The 27,645-nt window shown below is 43.3% G+C and overlaps 1 protein-coding gene across 1 annotated transcript in view; it reads right to left on the minus strand.

Annotated features, from left to right (window-relative positions):
- Positions 1 to 5,063: 5,063 nt before the first annotated feature.
- Positions 5,064 to 27,645, minus strand: part of LOC135916194 (ADP-ribosylhydrolase ARH3-like) — a 28,684-nt gene continuing 6,102 nt past the window's right edge. The window contains exons 4-6 of the mRNA XM_065449480.1: positions 25,447 to 25,625; positions 18,726 to 18,924; positions 5,064 to 6,916 (exon numbers count right to left, since the gene is read on the minus strand). Coding sequence (XP_065305552.1) covers positions 6,713 to 6,916; positions 18,726 to 18,924; positions 25,447 to 25,625 — 582 coding nt within the window. The 3' untranslated portion in view covers positions 5,064 to 6,712. The remainder of the gene's footprint in view (positions 6,917 to 18,725; positions 18,925 to 25,446; positions 25,626 to 27,645) is intronic.

Raw genomic sequence — 27,645 nt, forward strand, 5'->3', positions numbered from 1 at the left:
GCTCGACGGACGTACCGCGAAGACAACCACTTCCCGCGTTTCGCCCCGATTTAAAATTCATAAAACGAGAAATAAAATAAGTTAGGATGTCCAGCAACCGCTTGTAGCGCGCATGTTCCTTGAAACTGAAACTAGCACTCGCCTTCCGGGGGTTCTGCAATCTTCGACGACGCTACGTGGAATACCAGCTCGACGACCGCGTTTTGGTCTGGACTCCGATACGCCGACGTGGAGTTAGCGAGAAACTGTTACGACGCTATTTCGGACCCTACAAAATTAGCTGACATATTGCGCCAGACTGGACTATGTCGTGCCAGACGGCATCGCAGTCACAGAAGGGCCGCGCACGACCTTAAGTCGTCCACGTAGTGCGTCGTAAGCCTTTCTACGCCCGCGGACGAACTTAGGGACTTCGTTTCTTTGTTTTCTTTATTATTCGTGGTTTTCTTTTCGCCTTTGTTTGCAGCATAAGGACTATGCTTTTTAAAAGGGGTCATTGACACGTGTGCCTCTATTTTTCTCCGGTGTCCGGTTCACCGGCTATACCTAAGCGTTATCACTCAGCGCAAGACTTGCCTGCATGATTTGGAACTTACGCGAATGTTATCGTTCATACGCGGAACCTTGTATTATCAAATTGCATGGGCGACGCGATCTGTGTAGTAGTTTCCGGAAACCACGCAGGCACCAGGGATTACACCAGAACCTTCGACAGTGATGTATAAAAGTTGACGCGCTTGACCTGCTGATCAGATTTCAACGATCGCCGACTGTGTTCGCCGCTAATGTTGTGCTTCGAGCGTCACTTGGTTTATGGGCACAAGTTCGCCCAATCAGAGTTGGTTTCGTCATTCAGTTTTGCTATTGTGTTCCTGACGGTCACTACCACGTGCCAATATATTGTAACATAGAAAAAGCAGACTTTTTTTTTTCCGGACCACACAAATAGTTGATCTGCCCCATAGTCCTTCTTTCCCAGTTTCCTTACGAAAGAATTACGTTTTCTCATTCGTTCAAATTATAGTTCGAAACTATCATATCTGCATCTATGTAGTTATCTACTCTCCCTATTTCCTGATACAATTTCAATACTTTAATATGCTTTATGTGCCACACAGGAGGTCCGGGAAAATGAGTACGCTGCCCTTTCTTGTCGCCTGTGTGTGCACACGAAGTAGTTGATCTTGCTGTTTGAGCGTTCTGCCCACACAATACATCTTGCAAACATAATACTGAACTTGTCCTTGATAATACATCTGTTGTGGCAGCTGAAAGTATCACTCGCCAGCGTGACCTGAAAAATATCCACTAGATGTTCTACAGATCTCTGCATGCCAAAAGTGAACCTCCATTAGAGGTTGCATATGTCCAGCTGTTATATTCTTACGTTACAGCAACTTGATCTGGATGGGACTTGGATTATACATGGTATGTATTTGTAATGTTCTTTGGTGGATAGATCTAGATATCTATAGGATGTGTGCAATGTCTGAAACCACATGTTCCATGGGAATGGTTAGCTGGTTATATAGAAATATCCTCTCAGAAATTGCAACCGCGAAGTTTTCACTTGCTCGGGCACGACACTTAATCCAGTTACTTCTGTTGAAACCAATTTCTTTTGACATTGCTAGGCCAAGAGAAATTGCACCAAGGTGGGAAAGTGTCAATTTACATCCGGCAGATGGCGCCACAGCATTTAGCATTAATGCTAGAGCTTGGTGGCACAACCTATCGGCCCGTTTCAAAGAGGACACTCCCAGCGGCAATCCATCCATTAATGCTGTTAGCACCATCTGCTAGGTGGAATCAACACTCCCACCTCAGTGCTGCCCCTCTAGGCTTAGCAGCATCAAAACAAATGAGTAATCCCAATAATAATGACAAAACATCACTTATAGTTTGTAGTCAGCATGAATCGAGATTAAGCAATAGCCAATTTCGCTACTTATTTGTTGCTGTCACAACGGAGACCAATAAACATGGGCGAATTGGGATAGAAGCGGGCAGCCTGGACACTGCCACGTTGTCATGCATTCATAATAACCAGCGGGACACGTCCCAGTAAACTTTATGAATCCTGCTAAATCCTCGACCTGCATGGTTGGGGCAGCAGGTATTGATAATGGTAAGAGAATAATGCTACACTAAATCTCTAGTGATACCTCTCTGCTAGCCGGGCATCAATGAAGGTACCGTGCCTCGAGGATTGGCACCAATGTGACCATCAAATAGACTTCAACATATTAGTAAGTGAAGTTTCATTAAATGAAGTCTCTTGATTTTATGGCACATGGCCAAGCTGCAAAAACAGATTGAAGACCTCCTAGACTCATTTGCCACAAGGTATGGGAGTGCAGCAGCTGACGAACTTTTGTAAAGCATGATTTGGGCTTACTGCATTCATTTTTTTTTTCACCAGAGTGACTGTGCCTTTACTCAGTAGCTTGTACCATCTGGGCCTGGCTTTAACTCCTGGTTTTTTAACTATAAGTTAGAAACGCTCAACTGCAGCAGCAATAAAGCAACCTTATAAATTATATGCGTGGCAACATTCTCATGGTGCTAGAGCATAGTCATGCTGTGGTGTATTGGTATAAGGTGTCTGGGTTTCAAATGGCTTGAAACGCAGAGGCCGTGCTTGAATGCCAGCAGTGCCAAGTTTTCCTTCTGAATCATGCAGTAACCATGGATTTGGACAAATTTTCAAAGCGATTCATGATTTTTTCATAAAAATGAAGACTATATTAAAAAGCTGGTGCAGTGAAATGTCTTCGGTCCTTCAAATTAACAGACACGTCACAAGATGGCGAAACATGAGCACGCACCAACTGCATTATAAGCATTTTTGTTTTCTCCAGGTCACATCTTTTCTACATGACATTAATGTAGAGACCTTACTACTACATGTGCCAGATCAGCAACCTGTAGGTACTGCTGCCAACACTCCTAACTCTTTCCTTACCACGCTGATAAAGCATGGGTCATATTTGTCCCATACGTGCCGTGCAAAAATTTAAAACTACCGGCACTCCTATTGACATGCTGCACCATCTCATTTATTGTCTAAGAACTAAAGTTTCACTTCGTGAGTAGCTTTTGTATTTCTGAGTGGCAGCGAGCTACAACAGTGGTGCAATGAGCACAGTTCATGTTGTTTGATCACAAAAATGGCAGATCCTTCGGTCGCCAGACCTTTGCGCGAACGACATCGTTCTCCATTTCTGTTGCGCCCTCAAGTGATTGTTTGGATGCACCTAGCAGCAGTGACCTTAACTTTGCCCTAATTAACACCAAAGGTTGTGGGTTCGGGTGCCGTAAATCTATCTTAATTAAATGTGCTTGAGTTAATGTCACCTTAATCAACACCATAAGTAGTGGGTTCGACTCTCGACCTTCACAATGTCAAATGGAATACAACATCGAGGTATGGGTGGTTTGCCCTTATCTCCAAGTGGGTGCGGCTCCCACCAAAGGTTGTGGGTTCCAGTGCCTTGATTAACTCTATCTTAATTAAATGTGCCTTAATTAACACCAATAGCAGTGGCTGTGACTCTCAACCTTCACGATGTCAATTAGAATCCAACTTAGAGATATGGCCGGTTTGTCCATATCTCCATGTGGGTTGGACTCCTACCAAAGGTCGTGGATTTGAGTGCCTTAATTAACGTTGCATTAACACCAAAAGTCGTGGGCTCGATTACCACCAAAGGTCGCGGGTGGCACCATCAATTTTGATGCCATTGAATTTTGGTACCATAACACCGGATGGTCAATTTTTCGATAATGCAGGACAACGGATTTTTCGACCCGTAAGCCACTTAAGGCTTTTGCATTAAAATAATCATTACTAAAGCCTTCAAAAATGGCCAATTTCCCATGGTACCGAAAGAGAACCAAAATGTGGGGGCGAGTGGCCTGCCTGACCATTAGTGCATGAAGAGGCACTGACTGGAACCGAGATGAGGTTGAGGCCGGGCATGCTATACCTGGCGAAAGTATATGTAACCAGCGTCGCTCTGCGGACTCATAGATGAGTGGGGAATGCGCATCCACTGTTTCGAGTTGCGACGCTTCTGTATGTACCACTGCTATGACGGCAAACTTGTGGCACTCTGGCAGGCACTGTCTGCGCGATTCAAACTGCATGGCTTCCATATTCAAGCATGGAGTGCTGTATTCGTACCAATATCTAATCATCAGCCTTTATTTTATGCGGTCGAAACAGCCAGTGGGCCCACCGTGGCCCAGTACGGACGCAACTCTGGGCCCGTCTCTGGTACCGCCCATCTCTGGGCCAGCGGAGCGACAACTGGTACTATATTGCTACATAGGAAGACGCAGACGAAAAGCTATATACAAGTATATTTACAGGGAAATACGCCGCACTTGGCCAAGAGGCAACAGCCCGCGCTAGCCTCTAATCGTCGTCATCATCTTCACACTGCTCGCCTCTTCGTGATCGCGAATACTGTTTCATAGCTATATTATCGATAGATATTGCACGACCGGCTGCACTCGTCTTCGATTCCAGCCAATGCCACTTGCCGACACCGACGTTCACAAGGGGTCACGCATTTAGATTTAAGTGTGTGTGACAGTGGCAGTACACAACTAGTAGCTTACATGGTATCCTAATGCACTATAGTATTTGAGGCAGTATTGAGCACTCAGTGTGTTTTTGTGCTTAGAAGTAATTAGACTCTAGCACACAATTATACCAACAAGGAAACATGGTTAAAAGGATGAGGTAATATAAGACCAAGCATTCCTGTATACCTGGTACGCAATTTCGTGCATATATTGAAACAATGAAACATAGTAATTGCACTATTTTTATTAAAATAAATACTGCATCTACATTTTATAAGATTAAATGCTTAAGTTCTTAGTTTAGAATTATCAAGTATTAATGATGGAGGTGCTAATGTGCCATTCTATGTAGTTTCTATGTAGACAAAGCTTGTTAAATCAACTTTCAGGGAGAAACCAAATAAAGTAAGAATTAGGCAAAATTTGAACTAAGAGAAGTCAAAGGAATGCCACAGCATTTGGCAGCAGAATGACAGAAAACACAAGCTTTATTTAAATTTCTAAAAATCTTATCTGCACTATCTTTTTCTTCAGAAAGCAGCCATCAGCTTGTTTTCAGGAGCATGAAAGCAATGCTCTAGAATGAAGAGATACACAATGTTTGTTGTCTCCACCTGCTCCCCTGTAGCCATTCTGCACACTTACAACACTTCGGCATTTCATTCCACTCAGAATACAACTTTCCCATTTGCTCACCATGTATCCCCTGTTCCACCTTTCCTGGACCTTGTCCTGTGCTTGATAACCCCTTTTATTTATCATTTGCTGAAAGGTTAGGAAGTGACAACCATTTGCACAGGCTTGTTTATATCACTTATGTCAAAAACAGTGGTAAAGAGAATGATAAGATGCTTGTTGCTCACATTTCTTTTAAGGCCATACAACTTCGTTATCAATGACAGCTGGACTGGATCAGCTGTTAATGAGCTTAGCCAACGAAGTGGCAATGACTGTGTGTGTTGGTGCAGTCACTGCATGCTCATGCTGGAAACACCACCAAGGCTGTCAAGAACGCGTTTAATTCATTGCACCTATTTTAAAAGTGATACATTTATATCTTGCAGTGGGACTGCTGTGCTGAATCAGTCCTTTACGTTAATGCATGCAGCAGTGCAAACAACATAGACTGGCAAACCACCACCACTGCAGTGTTACAACTTGGCTGTCCTGTAACAGAGCCATGGGAGGTGTGAGAACATCTCCAGCCTGCTCGACCTCAACTGCAGCATGTATCACTCTGCAAGGATCACAGTTGCCAGTGGACACACAGCAGCATGCATTACATTTGAATTAACGATTTGAATAAACAGGTTTGTTTGCAAGTACAGTTTTATGAACTCTATTTGAATTACTCCCCATAGCCCTTCCATAGTTATTGATTTGAATTACCCAAGAATATGAATTACATTCAAATGATCAAGTTTATGCTGCATCTTGCTCAGCCCTGACAATTTGCTTTACAAAAGGCAGGCCCAATGACACATATATACATGGTTTTACGTCAACAGCACACAATGAATGGGGCCCAGGAAAGACATAAGCACTTCTTCCTGAGTCCCGTTTGCTGTGTGCTGTTAACTTACAATGGCTAACCAACTAGGCCCAATATTCACTTTAAATATATGCTTACTTGCTGCTGTTGCAAACAAGAAGAGTGAATAAGCATTAATGCCTACAACAAACATGACTGGTTCCAATGAGCAACCTTTCTTTCACTATCACTAAGTAAAATTCGTTGTCACAACAAGAGCAAGCTTCCCTACCACCCAAGCTAAAGGTCTAGGTGGACATGACCGGCAATATGGCAGACAGCTGCTGGCCAAGTCCAAACAGTAGGAAAAGCATGCCATTTGGATGCAATTAAGGTAAGCAAGAATAATGTAAAACACTATAACCTGGCACCCTGAATGAGCACCATTAACTTGTTCTTCTGCACAGCTGCTAAAAGCCATAGTTACTGATCTTAATACTCTCTCTGGCCCTTGGTGAACTGTAAAAAGCAAGCTAGCCAGAGTTCAGCAATCACTGCTTCATTAACATCAACAAGTCAGTCATAAGCTGTACATATGGCTGATGCTTGGTGAACACAGGGGATCCTTTAGCATTGTTTTCCACCAGATCAATGTGATCCCACAAAGTCATACATGTCATCTGCTAGTTTGAGGGTAATGTCCAGGCCCTCACAATGCCTTTGGAGAGCAGTTGGAATGCCTGAAAGACTGTGAAAAGCCCCAGAAATACTTCCTGCCATGGAGGCTATGGTGTCGGTGTCACCGCCAACTGATATGGACAGCACGATGGCACGAACGAAAGGGTTCTCGGTCTTTGGAGGGAAGAAAACAAGACACAGATATTAGCAGCCATGCACAATTCAGTGTGCATAACAAGAGTGTAAAACCGTAAAACACACTATGAGTGACTGCTCAGGAAACTTTCACCACCCCCCCCAACAATAAAACTAAAGTTTTACATCACAACCTTGAACACAAGAAATAAATTTATACAAGTTGATGCTACAACAGAGCCAATCATAGCTTAGCTAATATGCTCTGTCCTGAGCAATAAATAAATTGCATGTTGGTGCTATCTAAAGTTTGCAACTCATATGAAAGCAGCCTCGTCATCAGGAAAAGAGTTGTCTGCCACCGGTGTCTGGAGAGGGCTGAAAATGCACGTTCAAATCCATGGTCATCAAATCTGTCGAGATCTGAACACAGAAACATAGAGTCCTGACAGCTTTTAAACTAATCTGATTTTTTTTTTTAAAGAGGGCACAAGGCCTGCGCTGTCCACTTTCTCATCAATAGGCAGGCCAAAGTGGCAATGAAATTGAGCACAGGCGTCATCTTCAATATGCTGGCTGTAATAACACATTATCAGCATGTACAAATAGAAAAACTAATATAGTAAAAGCTTGCTGATTTGACACTCCCTAATTATCCATAATATGAAATAATTTGGGCCAACTGTAAAGTCCAATCCAATGAATGCATTATTTTCTGACAAACATTTGTTCATTTGGAGATACGAGGCCATACACGTGTTAATTCAGGCATGCCACAGAACACATTGATTGTGCTTGCAGCAATGCAAATTGCAACACAATAACACCACAAACATCAAGCTGAAACTCAGTTGCACAGTATACATCACTATACCTATCTCTTGGGGAAAAAATTAACTACAGAAACTTCCCTGCCGATTATTTCTCTGTTTTAATCATAACTCTTTTTTTGTCCAATTTTCCCTGTGCATGGCACCGTCTCCATGTGAGATGGTAGGTGACAGTAGTTTCCTTTCAATTACGCAAGGCACTACATGAAAGGCACTTTGATTGTGGCTCGCACGCTAGCGTCAACTTTGTTGACTATATCGTGGTGTACAACCACATTGACCAATGACTTGAATGAAAAGCATGCTTAATAGGGTTAGAAGCTGCACTTTATGCCCCTGCCATTGCACCAAGAAGAATGTAAAGAAGCCCTCATTATTCTGCAGCACTTTCCTGTGAGTTCTCCTGACATGTCTCACGCACTTATCTACAGAAGTTGAAAAAAATTGCAGTTTGTCCCGCCAAGTTCCTATAAAATACAGGAGTAATAATTTCCTTCATGAAATAAAAGCAAGTTGATACAGCAAATACTTCAGTAGTGCTACTAACGAACTGAAATTTCTAGCAATTTTTAGAGCAGCAAAATGTTAATTTTGGAGCAGTTTGGAGCACTTACATACAGATTTTGGAGCACTTTGTAGCAAATAAATGCTAACTGCTGGACACATCTAGGCTATTTCAAACACTTAAAATTGACAAGCATTATTCCAGAAAGTATTTGCTTGCTGTAAAACAATGTTGCTCTGCCTCTAAATACAAAAAAAGGGAAACTTAAAACTGAGTATCTCTTTAATTGAAATGAAAACCTGTTCACACAGCATGCCACAATTAGTTTACTTGAAATTCAGTAAAGCTGCTCAGATGCTGCCTTTTACACCTTATGAATTTTTTATTCACAGCTCCCAGCTAGGCCATGTTTTCAGCAAGGCTAGAGCAAGCATCAGTCAGGAACACTTGGCCAGACTCAATGTCATTATTGCTCTTCTGAGCCAGGCAAGCCCTGATAAGCCCCTGGTAACACTACAGCATTGCTTTAGACACCAGGCACATTTAAATGGACTGCTTTTCTTTGGAAAGTGGAAGCATCTGCTTAGCAACTGGCTGATTCACAACTTGTGCCGAATGATTACTCTGACCCCAACAATTCAGACAAGCTTGATTATTCGTAGCTTAGAAGAACTTCTTGTTGGGCGAGTTGGTGCATATTAGCAAACAGTTTTATAACTGCGCAAACAAACGACCACAGAAAGAGAGCACACACGGACAGGCGCAGTCCTTGTGTGCTCTCTCTCTGCAGTCGTTTGTTTGCGCAGTTATAAAACTGTTTGCTAATATGCACCAACTAGCCCAACAAGAAGTTCTTCTAAGGTACATTTGTTCTACTGGGGGCTATGGTTTTTGTGTTCCCCCTCCTGTAAGCCGTGTTCCAGAGATCATTGCCGAAATCGTCATTGCGAAGACTGCACCTGTCCTTGTGCGCTCTCTCTCTGCGGTCGTTTGTTTCAGCAGTTATAAAACATCTCGATTATTCTGGCTACTTTGAGGCACCTTCACTGGCCCATCAATTTAATGTGCAAGTACGCAGTCGTGCGGGAGGGGCATGCTAATTTGACCACCGAGCTGAGCGAAACAGTGATATTTTGGCTTTGATACGTCGCTGGCATTGTCGTGGCATGGTCGTTGGGGATGTCGCCGTCACCTCCTCAAGACTGTAACTAGCGAAGCCTACTTAATCCAGCACCAGCTGCTCCCAAACTGTAGGACGAGCGAACCCCAGCAAGCCATTCACGAGGTCTGTGGTGTTGGCTGCACGCATCCAGCGTTTGTTCATTCATGCGGTAAATAGTGACACGGTCCCAGTGACTTCAAGTTGTTTAAGCACCACCAACGAGGAACATGACAGTTGCTAAAAAAAGCCCGCCGTCATTCGGCAATGATAGCGTGATCGACTTCTGGGTCGCGATTATGTACGATGCAGTCTGCTCAATTCCATATGCCGCCCTTATGATCCACCGCTCACAGCTGGCTGATACAACTGATGCCGATACGTCTGATGGTAGCGACGCAAAATCTCAGAAAAGCTAACGTATCTCCGAAAGTGGTCTTCCAAGAAAACGGCAGACTTTTTAAGGCACTAGTGGAATAAAGTCCCTTGTTTTCTGGCAAATTTCGATATATTGGACTCCCCATTATTTGGAATTCTAGGCAGTCACTGTCAAGCACGAATTACGGTCGGCGACGTATAGACAATGTGAAGTTAGATTTATTAGGCCACTTTAGTCATGCATGCTAGGAGCATCTGTAGACCACTGCGGCCACACAGGTATTGTGCAGTCACTTATTTTGGCGCACTTCTGCTCAAGATCGTTTTTTATCAGGATGGTACAGGAAAGCTTGGTTGACGCAATTGAGCGCAGGAGTGGGAGGAGCGCCGATATTTGTTATTTGTTTTCCATTATGACATTTTCCAACGAAATTTTACACGTGTGTGAGTACTGGCATCTAAAAATAGGCTCAAGTCTCCATGAGACCCGCCATGGGATGAGAAATCCTGGCTGCAGCGGCCACATTTCGATGGGGGTGAAATGCAAAAACGCTCGTGTCCCGTACGTTAGGGGCACGTTAAAGATCCCCTCGTGGTCAAAATTCATCCAGGCTCCCCCACTACGGCGTGCCTCATAATCAAATCATGGTTTTGGCATGTAAACCTCAGAATTCAATTCAAGTCTTCATGAGCTGGCAACCCAATAGTCCAATAAATGAGCCTGTTTGCATGGCAGATACAATAGTTATTGTAATGCGGGATTGTAATAAACTTTATGGCATGAGAAATTTTCATGCATTCTGCCATGTTTTCGCATGCTATCAGCTGTATCGACATGAGTGAACTGTTGTTCCATGAGGTGCACAGCAAGGTAGTTTGTGCAGGGTATGCACGTCGCTATAGGATACCGCAATCTTTGCAAGGTGTGGTGTCAAGGCACACTACTTCATAACTGGGTTATCAGTGCAATAGGCAATAGTATCTCTGTACTGTTACGCAAATGGTAACTTTTGGCGACCTCTAAAACTCATGACTAACAACTACGGTACAAGGTATCTGTCAAGCAGTGACAAGCATGATTTGCATACTCGTTGCACGTCATACCACATGCAGAATCATGTGCAGCGCCTTTTTGCGTGGGAAGAAATACTGCATTTCGTCCGGTAATCTTCATACTCAGCCTAATTAAACATCATCCTCTATTTAGTCACTGGCCTTCAAAGATGTCATTATGGTGGCTAGAGGAGTAGGTGCACTGACCAAGCATAGTTCACCTCTTCTTCACCTCATTACGCAAAAACGGCACTGCTGTCATTATAACGGTGCTCCTGCGCAGATTGTTGTTTGTATGTAGGGAAAAGTTTGGTGTAGACGGGAGGCGTGTTTAAAGGGACCCTGAAACGATTTTGACGATTTTCTACAAACATAGTTAGTCATTAGAGTAAGTGCTTCTGATCATTATTCGACGCATCTAAGTGCTCCGCGTAAGGCATGTAATTTATGATAAGGTTTTAAAAATGTACATCGCTGCCGATCGCAGCACACTGCTCGGCTGAATTTTCAGCTGCCCCTACCCATTTGACGTCATTCACCCAATTGACATCAGTAGGGTGAGCTATCCAATTGGCTGACCAAGGCGTGTCATCAATAATTTTTCCAACTTTATGGCAAACAAATGTTGTTCGTAATAGTTGGAATGCGAGTTAATTCGTTTCTATAAAAAGAAAGTAACAGAAAGAACAATTTCTCAGTACACTCAAGCACTTCCGGCACACAGCAAGTGTTGTCTGCTTGTGTCACAACGTGCTTCGTTTTGACTAGAGCTCCGCGGTCAGTGTCGGTCTCAGTCTTTCCGCGAGCACCATGATTCGCCTTTGTTGCGTTGTGGGCTGCAAGCGTAGCGACTGGCAATATGTCAAGCTGCAACATTGTGTCCCTCTGCAAGGCAGCAGACTAGGGGAGTGGTTCTAGCGCATCAGACTGTTGCTATCCGATCGGTGGATTACTACCACAATAGCGTTGCACAAGTCCGGTATTCGGATAAACGCAAGCGCAATGGGACAGGGCCTGGCCGTTTGACCGTGCCATTTCATGGGATGAGCAGAAGCGCAAATGTGAATGGTCTGCACAGTGCAGCCACCTGGTGGCACAGTGCTCAACCAAACACAGTAGCAGTAATGAATGTATTCTTTTTTGCTGCTAGTGTTAATATTTTGCAGGATCGCAATCAATAACACATTGTTTTTGTAAATGTTTAAAATGCTTTACACTGGGTTAGAGCAATATTAGCTCTTTGTTTGGCTGGTTAAGCTCTGCACCACCAGGTGGCTGGACCGTGTAGACCGATCAGGCCGCTCAGGTACGTCTATGCTAAAGTTCCTTCATCAGTTTGAGTTTATGCCTCAACCGCTTTGTCGAAATGCCCAGCTCACCTGTGATTACCGGAATACCAGACACATTCGACGTTGCAACAGAATGCTCGCAACGCACGCTGCTTCGATAGATCTCGCTTGGGGTCGACTGCCAAGCAGCTGGCAAAGAGGTTAAAGAGGCTTCGCGTGCTCGCTCCTAGAGAACCGGAAGTTGACGACACGACGTGCCATCATGACGCAGAGCAAGTGAAGGTGGAGCTTAGCCCCGATCACTCGGCGAACGAGTTGAGAAAATGCATGGCTATGGAGGAGGGTAACTTGTAATCGTCCATAACTCTCTTAATACGAGACGCTTTACACAAATTGTGGTGCGAATGATTAATCTTAGCTGTACCCTACGTGTCTACAAAATTTCACCAAAACGTTTCAGGGGCCCTTTAAGGATATCACTGGCACTGATTTTAGGTACGATGTTGGCTTCAAATGTCGCTTGGAGAAGTACAAGCAAAGCTGTGCGAGCAATTCTGCTACTGTCAGGAAACACAGTGCTGCAATTATTTCCTAGCTTCCATGCAAGAACCTTGCATTACAGTTTTAGCAGTTTTGGGCAAGTGCGGAATTATTTTGGAGTTTTAGGCTGTGAACTAGTGCGTAGTCTTTTCGTAGATTTGGTGCAGCGAAGTATCGATGATGATGACGATTCGGAATTTTAATAGCACAGCAGCCGTGCATGCTAAAATATGCCAAGCGTGTGTTTTTAGAAGTACCTTATTTATCAAAATGTGGTGAGTTTGTGGACATAGCCAAATAAAAAAATAAAAACATGAAATGCGCTACAATTCCTCTAGGGTTCCTGTGGCCTTTGAATACTTAAAAATACCATGATGTGGCACAAGCGGCTCATCGCTCAATCAAAGCATGGGATGGAAAGAAATTCCTTGTTTGTAAAAGTATTTACAATATATTTGTCTTCATTTTTCTAAGCCGGGACATGTTATTAAAATGTGTAGCACATTTAAAACTTCACTGCAGTGTTGGCATGTTGGTTATGGTTTAATACTTAACAGGTAACTATGGGCCAGCCTTGTGTGACCATTTCTTAACCAACATAGGATTACCTCGTAAAATATTTCTCTGTGGTGCCAACTGTGCGATTTCTGCAAAACATGTTTTATACAATAAAGCTTGCTATGTTCTTGCTGATCCCATAGTTTCTGCCAGTGTTTTACAACTGCAGTTTCTAATGTGCATTTGTAATCCTGCCAAGGTAGGTTGACATTGTATAGCTCCTGATTTTTCGTGCCAGATGCCATAAATTCTAATCCTTCGTTACCGGGAATTCCTACATGACTAGGGACCCAGTAGAAAGTGAAGTTTAAACCTCTGTTATGACATTCAGTGTATTGATTTTGTATTTTTCCTCAGTGAATTATTTCTCGGTGTTACCCTATATGTGAGAGCTTGAAGAGGGCTCTAAGAGTCACTAAATATGACAGATTGTTTATATTCTCCTTTCAGGATGTCTTAAAGATCTGACAAGATGGTATAGAAGTCTGCAGTTAATTAACACAGCAGCACGACTATGACTAAAGAAAGTCTCATTTGTTTTTCAAAATTATTTGATGTAACTGCAGCACCTAATAGTGTCAAAGGAAAATAGTGTCGCACGTAGTACACCACCTGTGGCACTCCATTCTTCTGTGTAAAACAGTTCGAGTTGCAGCAAACATCACCTGAAAGATTTGGTCCTCCAGGTAGCTTTTGATTATACCAAACATGCGCCCTTTTATTACGTGTGTCCAAGTCCATTAAAACCCATCTCCACGTCATATCATAAGCTTTTGATGAGTCAAAGAAAATAGAGGTGCGATGTTGCCTTTTGGACGCAAGATTGATGGATTTTCGTTTCTAACCTAACTGGCCGATTGCACTGCGAATGGATCTAAAACCACACTGATACCGATCGAGTAACCCGTTACTTTCCAAAAAGTGCACAAGCCATTTGTTGATCATTCTTTCAAATGTTTTTCCCAAACAGCTGGTTAAAGCAATGGGAGGATAAGTGTTTGAATTGGGGAGTTCCTTTCCAGGTTTTAGAAGCAGTAAACTATCGCCTTCTTCCAGGCTTTTGGAAAATAGCTTTCCATCCATAACCTGTCAAAGAGGTGCAGGACTGTGTCACATGTGTTTGTGTGATCGATTGAATGGCTCTTTTCAAAATTCAGTTCAGTTGTTCAAAGTTCAGTTGCGGTAGGACAGTTATACAGCTCAGTACTATTCAGCAATATCCGAAGTTTCTTCTTTTCTGCAAATTAAGAAACTGAGGAGTGCAGTGAGCAGTGCTCAAAATTCTAGCAATGTGCTCCCCAAGTATATCTACTTGTCCTTTAAGATCTGCTTTATCGTCATATATGGGGAGTGTGCAATCTCTGTTAACATCATCAATCCTTCTCACTTTTTCCCAGACTACTTTACTGTTTGTACGGCAGTTTACGGAGCTGACGTATTCCACCCATGATGACCTTTTTACTATGCGTCTTTCCCTCCTAGCCTCACTGCGCTTTTGTTTAAACAACAAATTTTCGAAAGTTGGGTATCTGTTTAGTAGAGACCACACAGAGTTTTGTTTCCTACGAGCTTTATTGTCATTTCACCATGGCATTGTTCTACGAGGAGGCTTCCCTTCTAACAGTGGTACAGAGTTTTAGGCTGTTTCTAAAACTTTTCTAGTTATTGTATCACATAAGTCGTCAATATAAAGTGCGATGACTTCATCAATTCTTAATTCAGAGCTTTTCAAAAAATGAAACCAGTCTGCTTTACCCAGCTTCCATCTCTTGTCTTCGTACTGGCATTGCTGGAGGCGTGCCAATCTGCTTAAGTACAATAGGTCACTGCCACATGTGTTTTCCCTAAGGTCCCAAGAAAATAGCGTAGCAAGGGACGGTGTGCCACAAGAGAGATCTGTGCTTGAAGTAGATTGCATTTTTTCAATAAAATATGTTGGCTTTCCATCATTAAAGAGTTGCATGTTCCGCTTGTCTAAAAATTGTTCTACTGCTCGACCCCTCGCATCGGTGTGGCTACTGCCCCATATGCTGTTATGAGCATTAAAATCACCCAATAAAAGAAAGGTTCTGGGAGTTTGTTTACAAGATTTTCTAGCTCGTTTGTTGTAATATTTTTACCTGGCAGTAAGTTCGGTAATGGTTTTTTTTATCTGAACCTTTACCGCGACAGCTTCTAAATCAGTTTTCTGCTTTACCATGCTCACAGCGACTCCTTGAGCAACCACTATAGCGACTCCTCCAGATGTGAGTGAAAACTGTTGCCTACCTTTCGAAAGATGCTATATCGACATAGAGGTGCATTACGGCAACCTTTCAAATGAGTTTCTTGCAAACACGTAACAGAAGCCTCAGCTTCTTCAAAAACATCATAAATGTAATTCATGCAGTCTACGCTCATTACAAAGGACCTGCGTACAACAAACTTTCAGATATGACGGACTATATTTCAGCGTTAGCTTGTTCTACCTAATTAATTAATGCAACGAAGTTCACTTTTAACGGACCACGCTACAACGGCCTATCGGCTCCAGCGGATGAATTGGCGGCAATTTTTGTCAAAATCGGGCGTATAAAACAGACTTTTGCTGTGTCCACACGGGCTGGCAACTGAATTGCGAGGGTCAGCCAAAAATTGCGGCTCAATATCTTGCACGTGAGGGAGGGAGGAAAGCGGGGCGGAAGCACGGCGTCTTTCGCACGCGAGTCACGGATGTGGCTGCTGTTAACGGAGTGGCCACATGGGGGCTGTATATTGAAAGCGATCTCCGATATGGACAAAGTGTGCATCTGCGCAAGCACTGCATCTTGAAAGCGATCTGCGATGTGGACAAAGTGCACGCCCCTGTGGGCCTCATCTTTAAAGCGATCTGCCATATGGACAAAATGCACCCAGTGCCAGTTAGCTTCGTATGTGCTGTACTTTCGACGTTTAGTTCACGTTGAAGCGAGACAGCATGCAGGCCGATTCACTTGCTGCTGCTGCCGCTCTTATCTTGCTCAATTTGCTATAGCAAACGATGCTTCGCCTTTCAGGTGAAACTGCAACTTTTTTTTTCGTTACTTTGATGTTCGTCACTCACTCTTTGCAATAAAGTTTAGACAATGCGACAAAAGTTTCAGAAGTGAGGTGTCTCTGATATTATGGACTTCGGATAAAATGGACGTTTTTCATCAGATTATCTGGGTCCGTTGTAATGACAGTCGACTGTATTCGCTCTTAAATCACGGCAGGTCCAGTTCCCGGCAGCTATATTTGATTATGTGGATTGTAAAGTACTTCACGAAGAAATGCTATGCAGAAATTCGCAGCAAAGATGACATACATAAATGTGCAAAACACTTGCCAAAATGTCTTCCAGGTTACGCGTCCTTTGGAGGGGCAGTGACGGTGAGTCTACCGCCTTCCTGTTTTCCAGAGGGCACAGCAGACTGTTTTGTTCGCATCCCAGATGTAGGCTCTTCCGTTTCATCCGTGTCTGGCAAACACACTTCCATCAGCACAGCACACTGTGGCGGTCTTCATTACTGGTGCTTGGTGAAGGTGCCATTTTCTTCGAAAAAAACCTGTCCTTTGGCAGTGATGTAGACACCTGTGTGGCCTTCACTGGGCGCTGGCTGCCACCAGCCTATGGGCCTCTGGGAAGAGAAGTGTGATGTGCGTCTGTTTTTTCTCTGGGTGAAGGCCGGAGCACTGACACCTTGTCCAGCAACTCCACCTGGATGCCAACTGACACCATTGGCAGCACAAGCCCTCTAGGCGCATCCTGTGAATAAGTGCCTCTACTGGCAAATGCGATTCTCTTTCTGGCTTCAATGTATGATCTGTCCTTCGTACCTTCAATGCAATCACTTCTTTTTCTTTTTTCCAACCAGGACAAGATCTGGAAAAGGCCACGTGCTGACCCTCGCAGTTTTCACAGTGCAACTCGTTTGTGCATGTCTCATTGCCGTGGTCCACGTGACCGCATTTAGCACAAGTTGCCCTTCTGCAACATGACTAGGATCCGTGCCCATATTTCTGACACTGAAAGCAGCGGCGGAGATCGGGCAAATATGGTCTCAATATAAGGTACAGGTAGGCGGCCTTAACAGCATTACGAAGCATTGTAGCGTTGAAAGTCAGTCCGACATGTTTGGTTAGAATTTCGTGGTCATTGTTCCTGAACTTTATTTTTCTCGCATCTAGAACACCTTGATCAATCAAGGCTTCTTGATTTCCTCGTCTGAGCATTTTAGGAGTTCTGTGTCCAAGTTTACACCCTTAGCGCAGTTCAGTGCACGATGTGGCGTGACCAACACACTGTTGTCGTCAATCTTCTGAAGTTTCTTTATCTGTCTGCTATGTTCAGCTGTCATAACTTTGTGCAAGAGGTCTCCAGAATTCATTTTCTTGGCTTTGTAGGTCTGGCCAATACAGTGTTCATTCAGTGCTTTGGCGATGAGGAAGGGTTACATGTCTTGAATTTTTCGTTCAGTTTCAGACAATCACAAAAAATTTTGTGAAGCTATCACTAGGTTTAGTATTGAAGTTGACTACCTTGGTCTGGTGCCTTTTTGGCTTCCAATCATGTTTTACTGAAGAGGGGTTTTATCCATGAAAAAATGTATATGTTCGGTAGCTAATCTGGTCGCCCACCATGGAGTCCATGCGGGAGTGTTTTAAAGACCACTAGCCATATGTTTGGGAGGGAGAAAAGTAACTACTATAGCCATATGACCACGACCAAGGGAGGCAATGCCCACGTGGTTAAACCTGGCTGCCCGGAAACTTGGAAACGAAATGAATAGGAGACAGGAAAGAGAGAATAGTGTAAAAGAAAGAAATGTTTAAGGGGGGATAGGAAAAGGCGACTGCTGATTTCCTCCGGGTCGGTCAGTCTGGAGGTGCCGTCTACATGAAGCAGAGGCCAAAGAGGTGTGTTGCCTCCACCAGAGACCTTAATCGGCTCAACCCCCAGGATATCCCTTTCGCCGGACATGGCTATGCCACACACGGCTAGAAGAGGGAGGGTCCAACCCCCATGGGCTCGGGTACATGGTGTCGCAGCACACCAAATGCCTGCTCAAGCCGACGCCCTTGCGAGGGCAGTCAAGTATCATTTAAATCAAAAGAAATAATGAGGTTCAACATCCAGAAGCAATCACCACAAGGGCTACGAGAGACGCCACAGGATAACTTTTTGACCACCTGAGGATCTTTAACATGAGCTTAAACCTAAGTAAATGAGCATGTTCCATTCGGACTCAATTATAATGCAGCCTTCACGACACATAAACGAATCCACAACCTCATCATCAACAACCCAACGATAACCACCTAGCCATCATCACGGGTAAGTATTCCATTTGGAGCTAGGATGTTGCACTCAGTGCTGAATCTATAGCTTCTGTGTAATTAAGTCCTCTTATCATTGCCTTTCCTAAAGCTTAGTGAAAAATCCTTACAATCATTAACGCCATAGCTGGCAACATTTTGGTTAACAAGGCTGAATTGCTTTATACAAGCCCCTTCCTAGAGAATCCCTCGTTCATACCTGGAAGAATGGCAGTGGCTCATGTGACCTGAGGAAGGCATAGATGGCTGTTGGGACTGACTTGTGTGCCGAGACGTCATTGCCAAAGAGGGCAGCAACTTCTTCGGCAGAGAGATCCCGAGGTTCATCGCACAGCACACGTCTCATATTTTGCAGTGATGTTGTGAATGGCTTGTCCACTGCTGGATCTGTCACCAGCCTGAAAGAATTATAACCAGAAAACACAAGTTTCAATTTAAGTCAACACGAGGATTTTGATATGAAAAAGCAGCAAATGCTAATGTAAGCAATACAGCACAATATTGTGAGTGAAATAATGGCAGCTGTGCAATAGCAACTTCAATTTTATTTGAGAAGCCTCATCAAAAAGTGACAATATCGAGATTTCAACCACATACATGGCTATTGCTCAAATTTTTCCAGAAGTTTAGCATTGTAATGCTCAATTAAAATAACAGCTGAAGTGAGCAGTTTGGCTACGGAGAAACTTGTCTGTACCGATCAATTTTAGATACCTGAACACAACAAATTTTACAGTTGCATAATATCTCCAGCATAAAATAAAGCAGGATATTATCATGTAGTGGTGGTGGTGCAAGACAGGAAGACAGCAAGGCGATGTTGAACAATGAATTGTTACACTTTATTAGGTGAACTTGTGCCCCATAAGCAAAGCAAAGAATAACTTGGCAGAGGCGATGAGAGCACACGTATCCAGCGTCCATCCATTGAATGCCACCATACTGACCAGTTCGTTATTTATACGTCGATCGGTAAACTTTCTGAATGCAACGCTGGCGAGCAAGTACATTGTATAAAGTGCTATTATTGTCCCGGACCATGCATGCAAATTGATATGAAAGGCCCCGCAATTCTAGAAAGGGCTAGTGCGTTCAGGACATGCATTATCTGCTAGCATGTCATGGCACAAAAACACAACAGCGTTAACAAAGTGGTACTGGCAAAGTACACAATCAAAACATATAATAAACACACGCAGCAATATCATTATACTGATACTTAAAGCATAACTCACTGTAATGCTATAGTAAAGGCTTCTTCCACATGAATCTTAATACCGTTAACCCACTTACTCTGCATCTACATTTCTTCTGCATATATCTTTTCTGTCCTCAGGAATACAGCCATTCACAGCAGCTAAAATCTTTATTTCGACGACTATATGCAAAATGGTACTGCATGGATAAAACATTTTTATCAGTTTAACAAAATACTGCTGGGAGGAGACTACTATTGAAAGCTTGCATAAATTAAGCTCTTGCGAACATTCAGCAGTGTTCGCCAATCACAGCAGAGTTGTACAGTCAAATCTCAACATAACACTGATACTATAATAAATTGTCAAATAGAACAAAGTAAATCTTAACTATTGCCAATATCAAAATGTAATGAATACATGCTCATAACAAATATTAAATACAGTCAACTTTCATTAATTCGACCCTGACAGGACAGACGAACTTCGGTGAATTAAAGAGGCAGAAAGACCACCATACATACTACTGATTCATTTGGCAGTAACTTGTCCTAACTCGTTATTTCAGGGTTCATATAACGAAAGCTTGGTCTCATAGAAATGTATATCTGCCAGTTGAGACTTTTGGTTAGGATAGAATTATTTGGGATCGTATGGATGGTCCATTGTATAACAAAGGCACGTTGGATAGGGCTTTGTTTTAGTGAGGCTCAACTGTATAGCCCTATGCAATAGCATGTAACTGGATAAATGATTGCAGTCTGGTATGGAAGACTGTTTGCTAAAGTTTCTGAGCCAATCAAGCCTGTCTGTTATCACTGGTGCGAGGTGTGCTTGTAATGCTATATAATAAACATGCAGCAGGCCAATGTTGGTGACAGTATGTAGTATTTGCCAGAGCAAGCAAAGCATGCTAATCACCAACATTCAGCATGCCTGGATTAAAACACAACAAGGTAAATACTATGACAGTTGATTACACACATAAGCTGGGTCCATTCATGCTGTATTTATGTGCAGCAATGTACTTATAGTACTGTGAAGAAAATTATTACTGAAGTAAATAACCAAAATAACACAGCAAAGGTAAGTATGCAGGGCATATGCAGTACAGTCTCCGACTGATTTTGCGGACTCCAAAAATTCGGACATGCTCGATTATTCGGTGTGCTTCGAGGCACCACCATTCGCCCCATGGACCATAATGTATAACAACTGCCGAAAGTTCGGACACCTTGCAACCTCTCGTCTTATTTTTCAGACACTCCTTGAGCCAACTCGATCGAGAGCACCATGTATCGACTCTGACTGATCCATTATTTCTACTTGCTGAACACCATTTTTTGTTTTGAACGGAGCCTCCTTGCTGCCCTTCAAAGTGGCACTACTGCAAATCCCCGTTCATCATCATCGTTTCTCCCTGGTTCGTGGCTACAGCAGTTCCGGCATCACCTTAGTAAGCCATGTCAAGACAATCCAGCAGCTGATTTGTTTCTTCGTGCACAATGCTGCGAGTAGGCCATGTTTTTCGCTTGAGTGACTAAAGTCCCTCAATAATTTTAAAGTAGAGAAAGGCTTTGATCCCGCCAACAACGCCAGCGATAAGCTGATCGGTGACATGAGACCTTGCTCCACCCCTTTGCCACCATGAAAGTTCCTGCTCGCCAGGCAAAGTGCGCGCGTTTCGCCTGTTATGCTATGCACACTGCTGCGATAATTTCGTTCAGGGAGGGCCGAAATGCCTTGTTGCTGTGCGGTGGCTGCCGAAACCGGACAAAAGATGGCAAGAAGCTATTTTGCATCCCGCGCGGCAACCAGAACATAAAGGAGTACTGACACAAAAATTTGAAGTCGAGATAACTTGTGAGATCGATTTAGTGGGTCACACACACATCGTGTGTAAAATATCAGCGGCGAATATCGTTTAGAACATATTTAAAATCAATTTTAAAGTACTTGCGCGCAGCCAACCGTAAAACAGAGCACCTCGCGACATTGACATCACCCGGGTCTGTAAATAGCCAAGAAAACGCTACGTCATGTGGCTACGTCACGAATTTTCGTTGGCTGCCATGCAAGTGCTCGCCGTCGCCGGCCGCAATATCTGAGTCGCTGCTCTCCAGTGGGTCAAATTGAAAGTGATTGGCCACGTCTAATACGGCGGCGACTCCCACATGCAGGAAATCATCGCCACTGGACGACGAAAACGAGGACGACGACGACGATGATGGCGAGGACATGGCAAACCACGTGCAGGCGTAGCAGACGACTAGCAACACGAAGCTCGCATGCCGGCGCGCCGCGCGCTGGCTGCGCGGCAGAGCATACGTCATGGCTTTTTGCGAACACGTGACCACTTTGTTTACACTCCCGGTGGACCGTTTCGTTGCTCTCTGAAACCGAAACTTGGATTGGTCGCTAGAAAAAAGACTGCAGATAATTACCTGTCGAGCTCTGGAGTAAATGAGGTCTCGTGCCGTGATTACTGGGTCATTAACTACTTATTAAAGCAGAAAAAACCACATGGATTTTTTTTGTGTCAGTACTCCTTTAACCAGAAGAAAAGTATGCTTGCGCAGAATTGTACAGAAAGACTGAACCATCGGTAACTGTGCGACTATGCAAGGAAAGTAATGTAGTGCGATATGAAGGTGGGAGAGAAAGTAGACACGTGTGTGTGCAGAGCTGCGATAGTATTTCATTAGCGCGCATGAATGTTGACGGCCGAAATTTGTCGAGATTATTGATTTTAGTGCATTATGAGCCCGTTGACTTAGCAAGTGTAGTATGACCTGACATGCAAGTAAATAGTGGGGCAGAAGCGCATTAACTCACTGACAAATATCCGCATTGCGTTACGTTCAATAAAAAATCACAAGTTTCAGCAGCGAATTCTACATTTACACTTTCCTGTGTTTGTGCGCGCATTGTTAACTGCACTTTACAATATGTCTAAAAGTAATTTCCAACTCTGCATATCCTAATCGTATTTTGTGCATTGCATATGTGAATAAATATATTCCTAAGTGCCTGCATTACTCTGCTTTTAAAAACAAATACCGCATATCCACTGCTACTGGCCATCCAATAATAAACTATGATACAATATATCAAAGTACATTACATACACCTGCGAGCTCGTTCCTTCCAAGTTTCCTTTACACTCGAAGATGTTTCAGTAATCGGCGATGCCATTTTACTGATGAAAAACACACAAATGCAAATTAACATAAGAAAAACGCCAGAAGCGATACACGGATGGCCAGCAAAACACAGTGCTGGAATAGCTAGGCCAATCCACGTGCGTTTCGCATAACGGCCCTCTAATTCTTACGGGGCTTTAGTGGTGCACAGAGACGAAAAGGCATAAACAGAACAATGCGCGTCATGATTCAAGTTTACGTGGCGACATGGCATGGTTCACGAGAACAGTCAACTGCATTCACACACGAACACACACTACGCTTGAAGTTGGTGTGCCGCGAGATTAGATCCCGCTGGCAGCGCGAACACCATCGAGGAGACTCGCTCACACGATCCATACCGCCGTGTCAGAATGTCACGACAGTTGCACTGGCTCGTACCACTGAACCACAAAACACAATAGCCGTCGTGTAATTGCTACACAACAGACACACTCAGCGGCAAGAAGACTGTTGGCGCACTTATTTCCACAAACACACAGGATGTTGTTTAGTTGCCGTGAGGGGAGGGTCACACGTTTCAGCGACGTTATGTCGAAAGTTTTTCGGTCGAAGTATCCGTCAGCCTTCTTTTATACACGAATTATTCCTTCAAAGTAACCGCTATGTGTACGCAGCACACTTACAAGCAAAGGAATTCACAGAGTAAACGGGATTAAGCACAAGCAATCACCAAGGCTCGTGCGGTGATGAGCGCAAACAAACGAAAGGTAAACATGTGGAATCGAGGCGATCAAGCCCCCATTCATCTCTCTTGAACATTTTTCTTTCAGCACTCATTTGAAATTAAAGAACTAGATTTAGAAGTTTGGCCCCTCTTTCGTTTTTCACCACAGTCAGGTACCAGTAGCGTTTTATTTCCGCGCGTGTGCAGATATTTTTTCACCTCACGAATGCTGCGGTGCCGCGGTTTAGCTTGGGCACCGTCTGCTACAGGAGCTTCCTAGGTGGCGCGCGCGGCAGATATCGCTACCTTATTATAGAGGGACCTTATGTGCGACTGGTGTCAGCATGACGGTGTGGTGATGTTTGCTTTGTGTGCTGTGTCGAGGTTGCGGTGATCCAACGTGGCATACTGAAACATCGCGTCAAGTGTCTAATGACGCCGACAATGCCTGCGGAGACTGCGCTGGTGAATGTCGGCAAGCGGGTGCCGGGAGACCTAGGTTTTGTCACCTTCCGATGTGCTCCCTACTGACGCCGAAAATGTTCTGCCGAGACAGGCGCAGTGGTTCCATTGCGATTCCGGACACCGTCTCGTTTGACAGTTTCACAGGTGCCGACACTGCTGTACTGTCATGCGCAGAACTCGGACAACAGCGAGATCATTCGTCAGGTTTCTGCTGCACCGCCGAACGATGACTCCGAGTCGGAAGATGATGCACTATGTGCTACACTGCCGTCGCATGCGGAGCGTGTACAAGCAGTGACTGTGCTTTCAGCCACCTATAGTGATCGTACGACCCTCTCAGAGATTCAGGCTTATCTTATTGCATGTAAACGGAACAGCGTGCAACGGCGCATTCACGATTTCTTTAAGCCTACTGCCAAGCACGAATAAGTGCGTGGAAATAAAGCATTTCTTTTTTTTTTATCTGCTTTTTCGGACACCTGTTTATACGGACATTTCCGCAGTCCCCGTGAAGTCCAAATAAACGGTCGGCAACTGTATATCCAAGGTGCATATGTACACATGTGAGGTTCAACTGCTTTAAAAGATTTGAAATTTGCACAACTGCATATCTTAGAAAACTAATCACATGTGTTATACAGTGCTTACAGAAATGGATGACAGATAAAAACAACACAGGACAAGCACTTGTTCTTCGTTCTTATTTTTTGTCTGTTGTCCATTGTGCTGTGAATATATGTGATTACTTCAAACCACAGAGGTTCCTACAAGTATTACTAATGAAAACTCGGGTGTTAATGTGTATGGGTGCTGCAAACATGTTGGCTCTGAATGACTGAAAGCTGAGCTAGTTGGTAAGGATTCATTATGCAAAAAGAAGTGAGGCGTGCAGACAGGAGACAAGAGTAGAGAAGTGGCGTTTGTGGCGCTCGTGCTGTCCACTTCTCTACTCTTGTGTTCTTCTTTTTGCATAATGCTGGTTCTGCCAGCACACAAGTGATGCTTAGTATATGGATTTGCCTAAACTTCATACTTCGGGCTTCAAATGGCTTTGTGACTTCACAAATTGATCACTTTCAAGAAAAATTGCATTACAAGGACAACAATTTGCAGTGGTTATGCATAATTTGGGTCAATAAAGGCAGATGCAGCATAGTAAATTAAGCCACAAGAATGCCTCAAGCCACTAGTATGAAGATAGACAAATTTGTGTATAGCAACCATCAATCCCACAGTAGCTGAATGATCTCAGTGTCACAGTTCCCTCTAGTATCTTAAGTAGGAAAATCTTGTGCTCCAAACCAAATAGCAGGCCAGCACATCACACATCCTTAAAAAACTAACTAAACACACCCAAAATCTGTGAAGCAAAGACCTTTTCACCCTTACTTGGTCCCTTTCGACTCTATGGTGTCCATCTGCTCCAAGAGAAAGTCCAGAAATGCAGCTTTGTTGAGGGGTACCTCAGCATCTGATGTGACAGCATGGTGCACAGCCAGGCACTGAAGGATGGCTCCATTGTAGCCATTCTTGTGAGTGTGTGTGATGCGTGCCTGTTTCTCAGCCACCTGAAGAGCCAGGGATAACAAGAATATTCCAATGTGCACACTAACTTTTTGCTCCCTGCTAACATGCCTTGGCTACTTAGAGGAGACTAAGAAGGATAAATTGCTAGGCGAGTTGGTAATGTACGATAAATGAAGGAGCGCTAAGACAAAAGACGTGAACAAGAAGGCAACAACATGCACAACAACATAAAGCACTCATGTTGTTGCCTTCTTGTTCTTGCCTTTAGCGCTCCTTTATTTATTTATTTATTTATTTATTTATTTATTTATTTATTTATTAAAGGATACCTGCAACACTTTCTTGAACATGGCAAATAAACTTGCATAGCTGCTAGGCAATACGATGAATGAATGTCTGACTACTGGGTTATTTCTTTAAAGGTACAATTAAGCAGTACCTCCCGCAGAAGCAAAAGCAGAGAACTATCAGCAGTGATGCTATGGTGGCACCATCTGGTTGTTGAGAATGAAGCCACTGTGCCGATACTACGTCTTCCGAGATGGGCTGGGCAATGGAGGGGTTTAGAGTGTAGAAGGAATAACACAAATGGAAAGGCTGTAGGCGTACGGCAGCGGAAACATTTCATTGCCTGTAACTCCATTAACGCAAGGCACATTCAAGAACTCTCTGTAGCAAAATATCTGTGAGAAGATTACTTTTAATAGGAACAACAACAGCTTGGACTACTCCGTTCACATCGGAGCAATAGCGCAAACTTGAGACAGGAACGGAGATGGCAAGACAACACAAGCACCTGTGTTGTCTTGCCTTCTCTGTCCCCATCTCAAGTTTGCGCTGCTGCTCCAATAATTTTAATAGGAAGTTTAAGGTATTGCATACCCGATGTTAGGGAACGCGAACCACTGGGCTTTACAAAAGAATGCAAAAAGGTATACAAAAGTACGCAAGTTGGGTGTGGGGCTCTGAGTATGCAAAAACGCTTGGGAGTACCATTTCTAAAAATCCTTAGTACCTGAATTATACAACTTTCATAAAATGTCTTGCATGGCCCGCTCGAGTGTATTAGAAGAAAGCAAACTGAACTTAACTAAGAACGGGTGAGGCATTCTTATGACAATAAAGTGAGGTTTTGTAAATTAAAACACTAATGTAACACAAACATTCAAAGAACTGTACATCACAAGAGATACTAACCTTGCTCTGAGTAGTGCAAGGTAACAATCACCGCACCAGTTTACTACTGTTATATTTTCCCACATACCTCCAGGATATCTCTGTACAAGCACAAACACGTGCTGACATTTGCACTGTGTTTTTTTTTTTTTTCATTGCAGAAGGTTATAAAGAAGCAACTTTAAGCTGAAAATGGCACTTTAGAAACTCAAGAAAAATGTAGCATATCTATTTATTTTATGCTAGCTCCTAGAAGAGACTGCTGCACATGTTGAGACACTAAACGTAGGCTGGTAAGTAAAATTAAGTTAATTTCTGCTTTGGTAACTTGAATATCCCAAACAGGTAGAAAACTTTCAAAGAAGCAACACACTGCAGATAGACAGAGGGCACTATGAAAAAAACAGTACAATACGAATGTTGCATCCATGTTTAACTAATTTATAACAATAAACATTAGCAGGTAGGTCACAAGTTTCATGACAAGGGGCTATTAATATCAAAGTCCACACGACACATGAAAAGAATGAGTCCCAACTGTATCACAATATACAATTTACCTTAAACTTTTGTTTTTATATTCAAGCAGGTTTTTTTTTTAGCAGTTTTTAGTCATACAGAAAAGTTTTTGGCATCCAATCTGACACTCAAACACAAAATTTTCCTAATATTCACATAAACTGATCAACGAAAGCTCACTAGTTAATGTTGTAATTACTGAGTTCAGGTCATATGTTATCCTGCTGACTTGAAGCCCATCACCAGCCAATACCATCACATCACGTAAAATTTTTATATTATGACTGCACATTTCCATCCTGCTGTCAGAGATTGCATTGCATCTTTTCCTATTTGAAAACCAGCATTTCATGCTTTGTCAGAGGT

This window comes from Dermacentor albipictus, chromosome 1 (genome assembly GCF_038994185.2).
Source record: "Dermacentor albipictus isolate Rhodes 1998 colony chromosome 1, USDA_Dalb.pri_finalv2, whole genome shotgun sequence".
NCBI classification, from domain to species: domain Eukaryota; kingdom Metazoa; phylum Arthropoda; class Arachnida; order Ixodida; family Ixodidae; genus Dermacentor; species Dermacentor albipictus.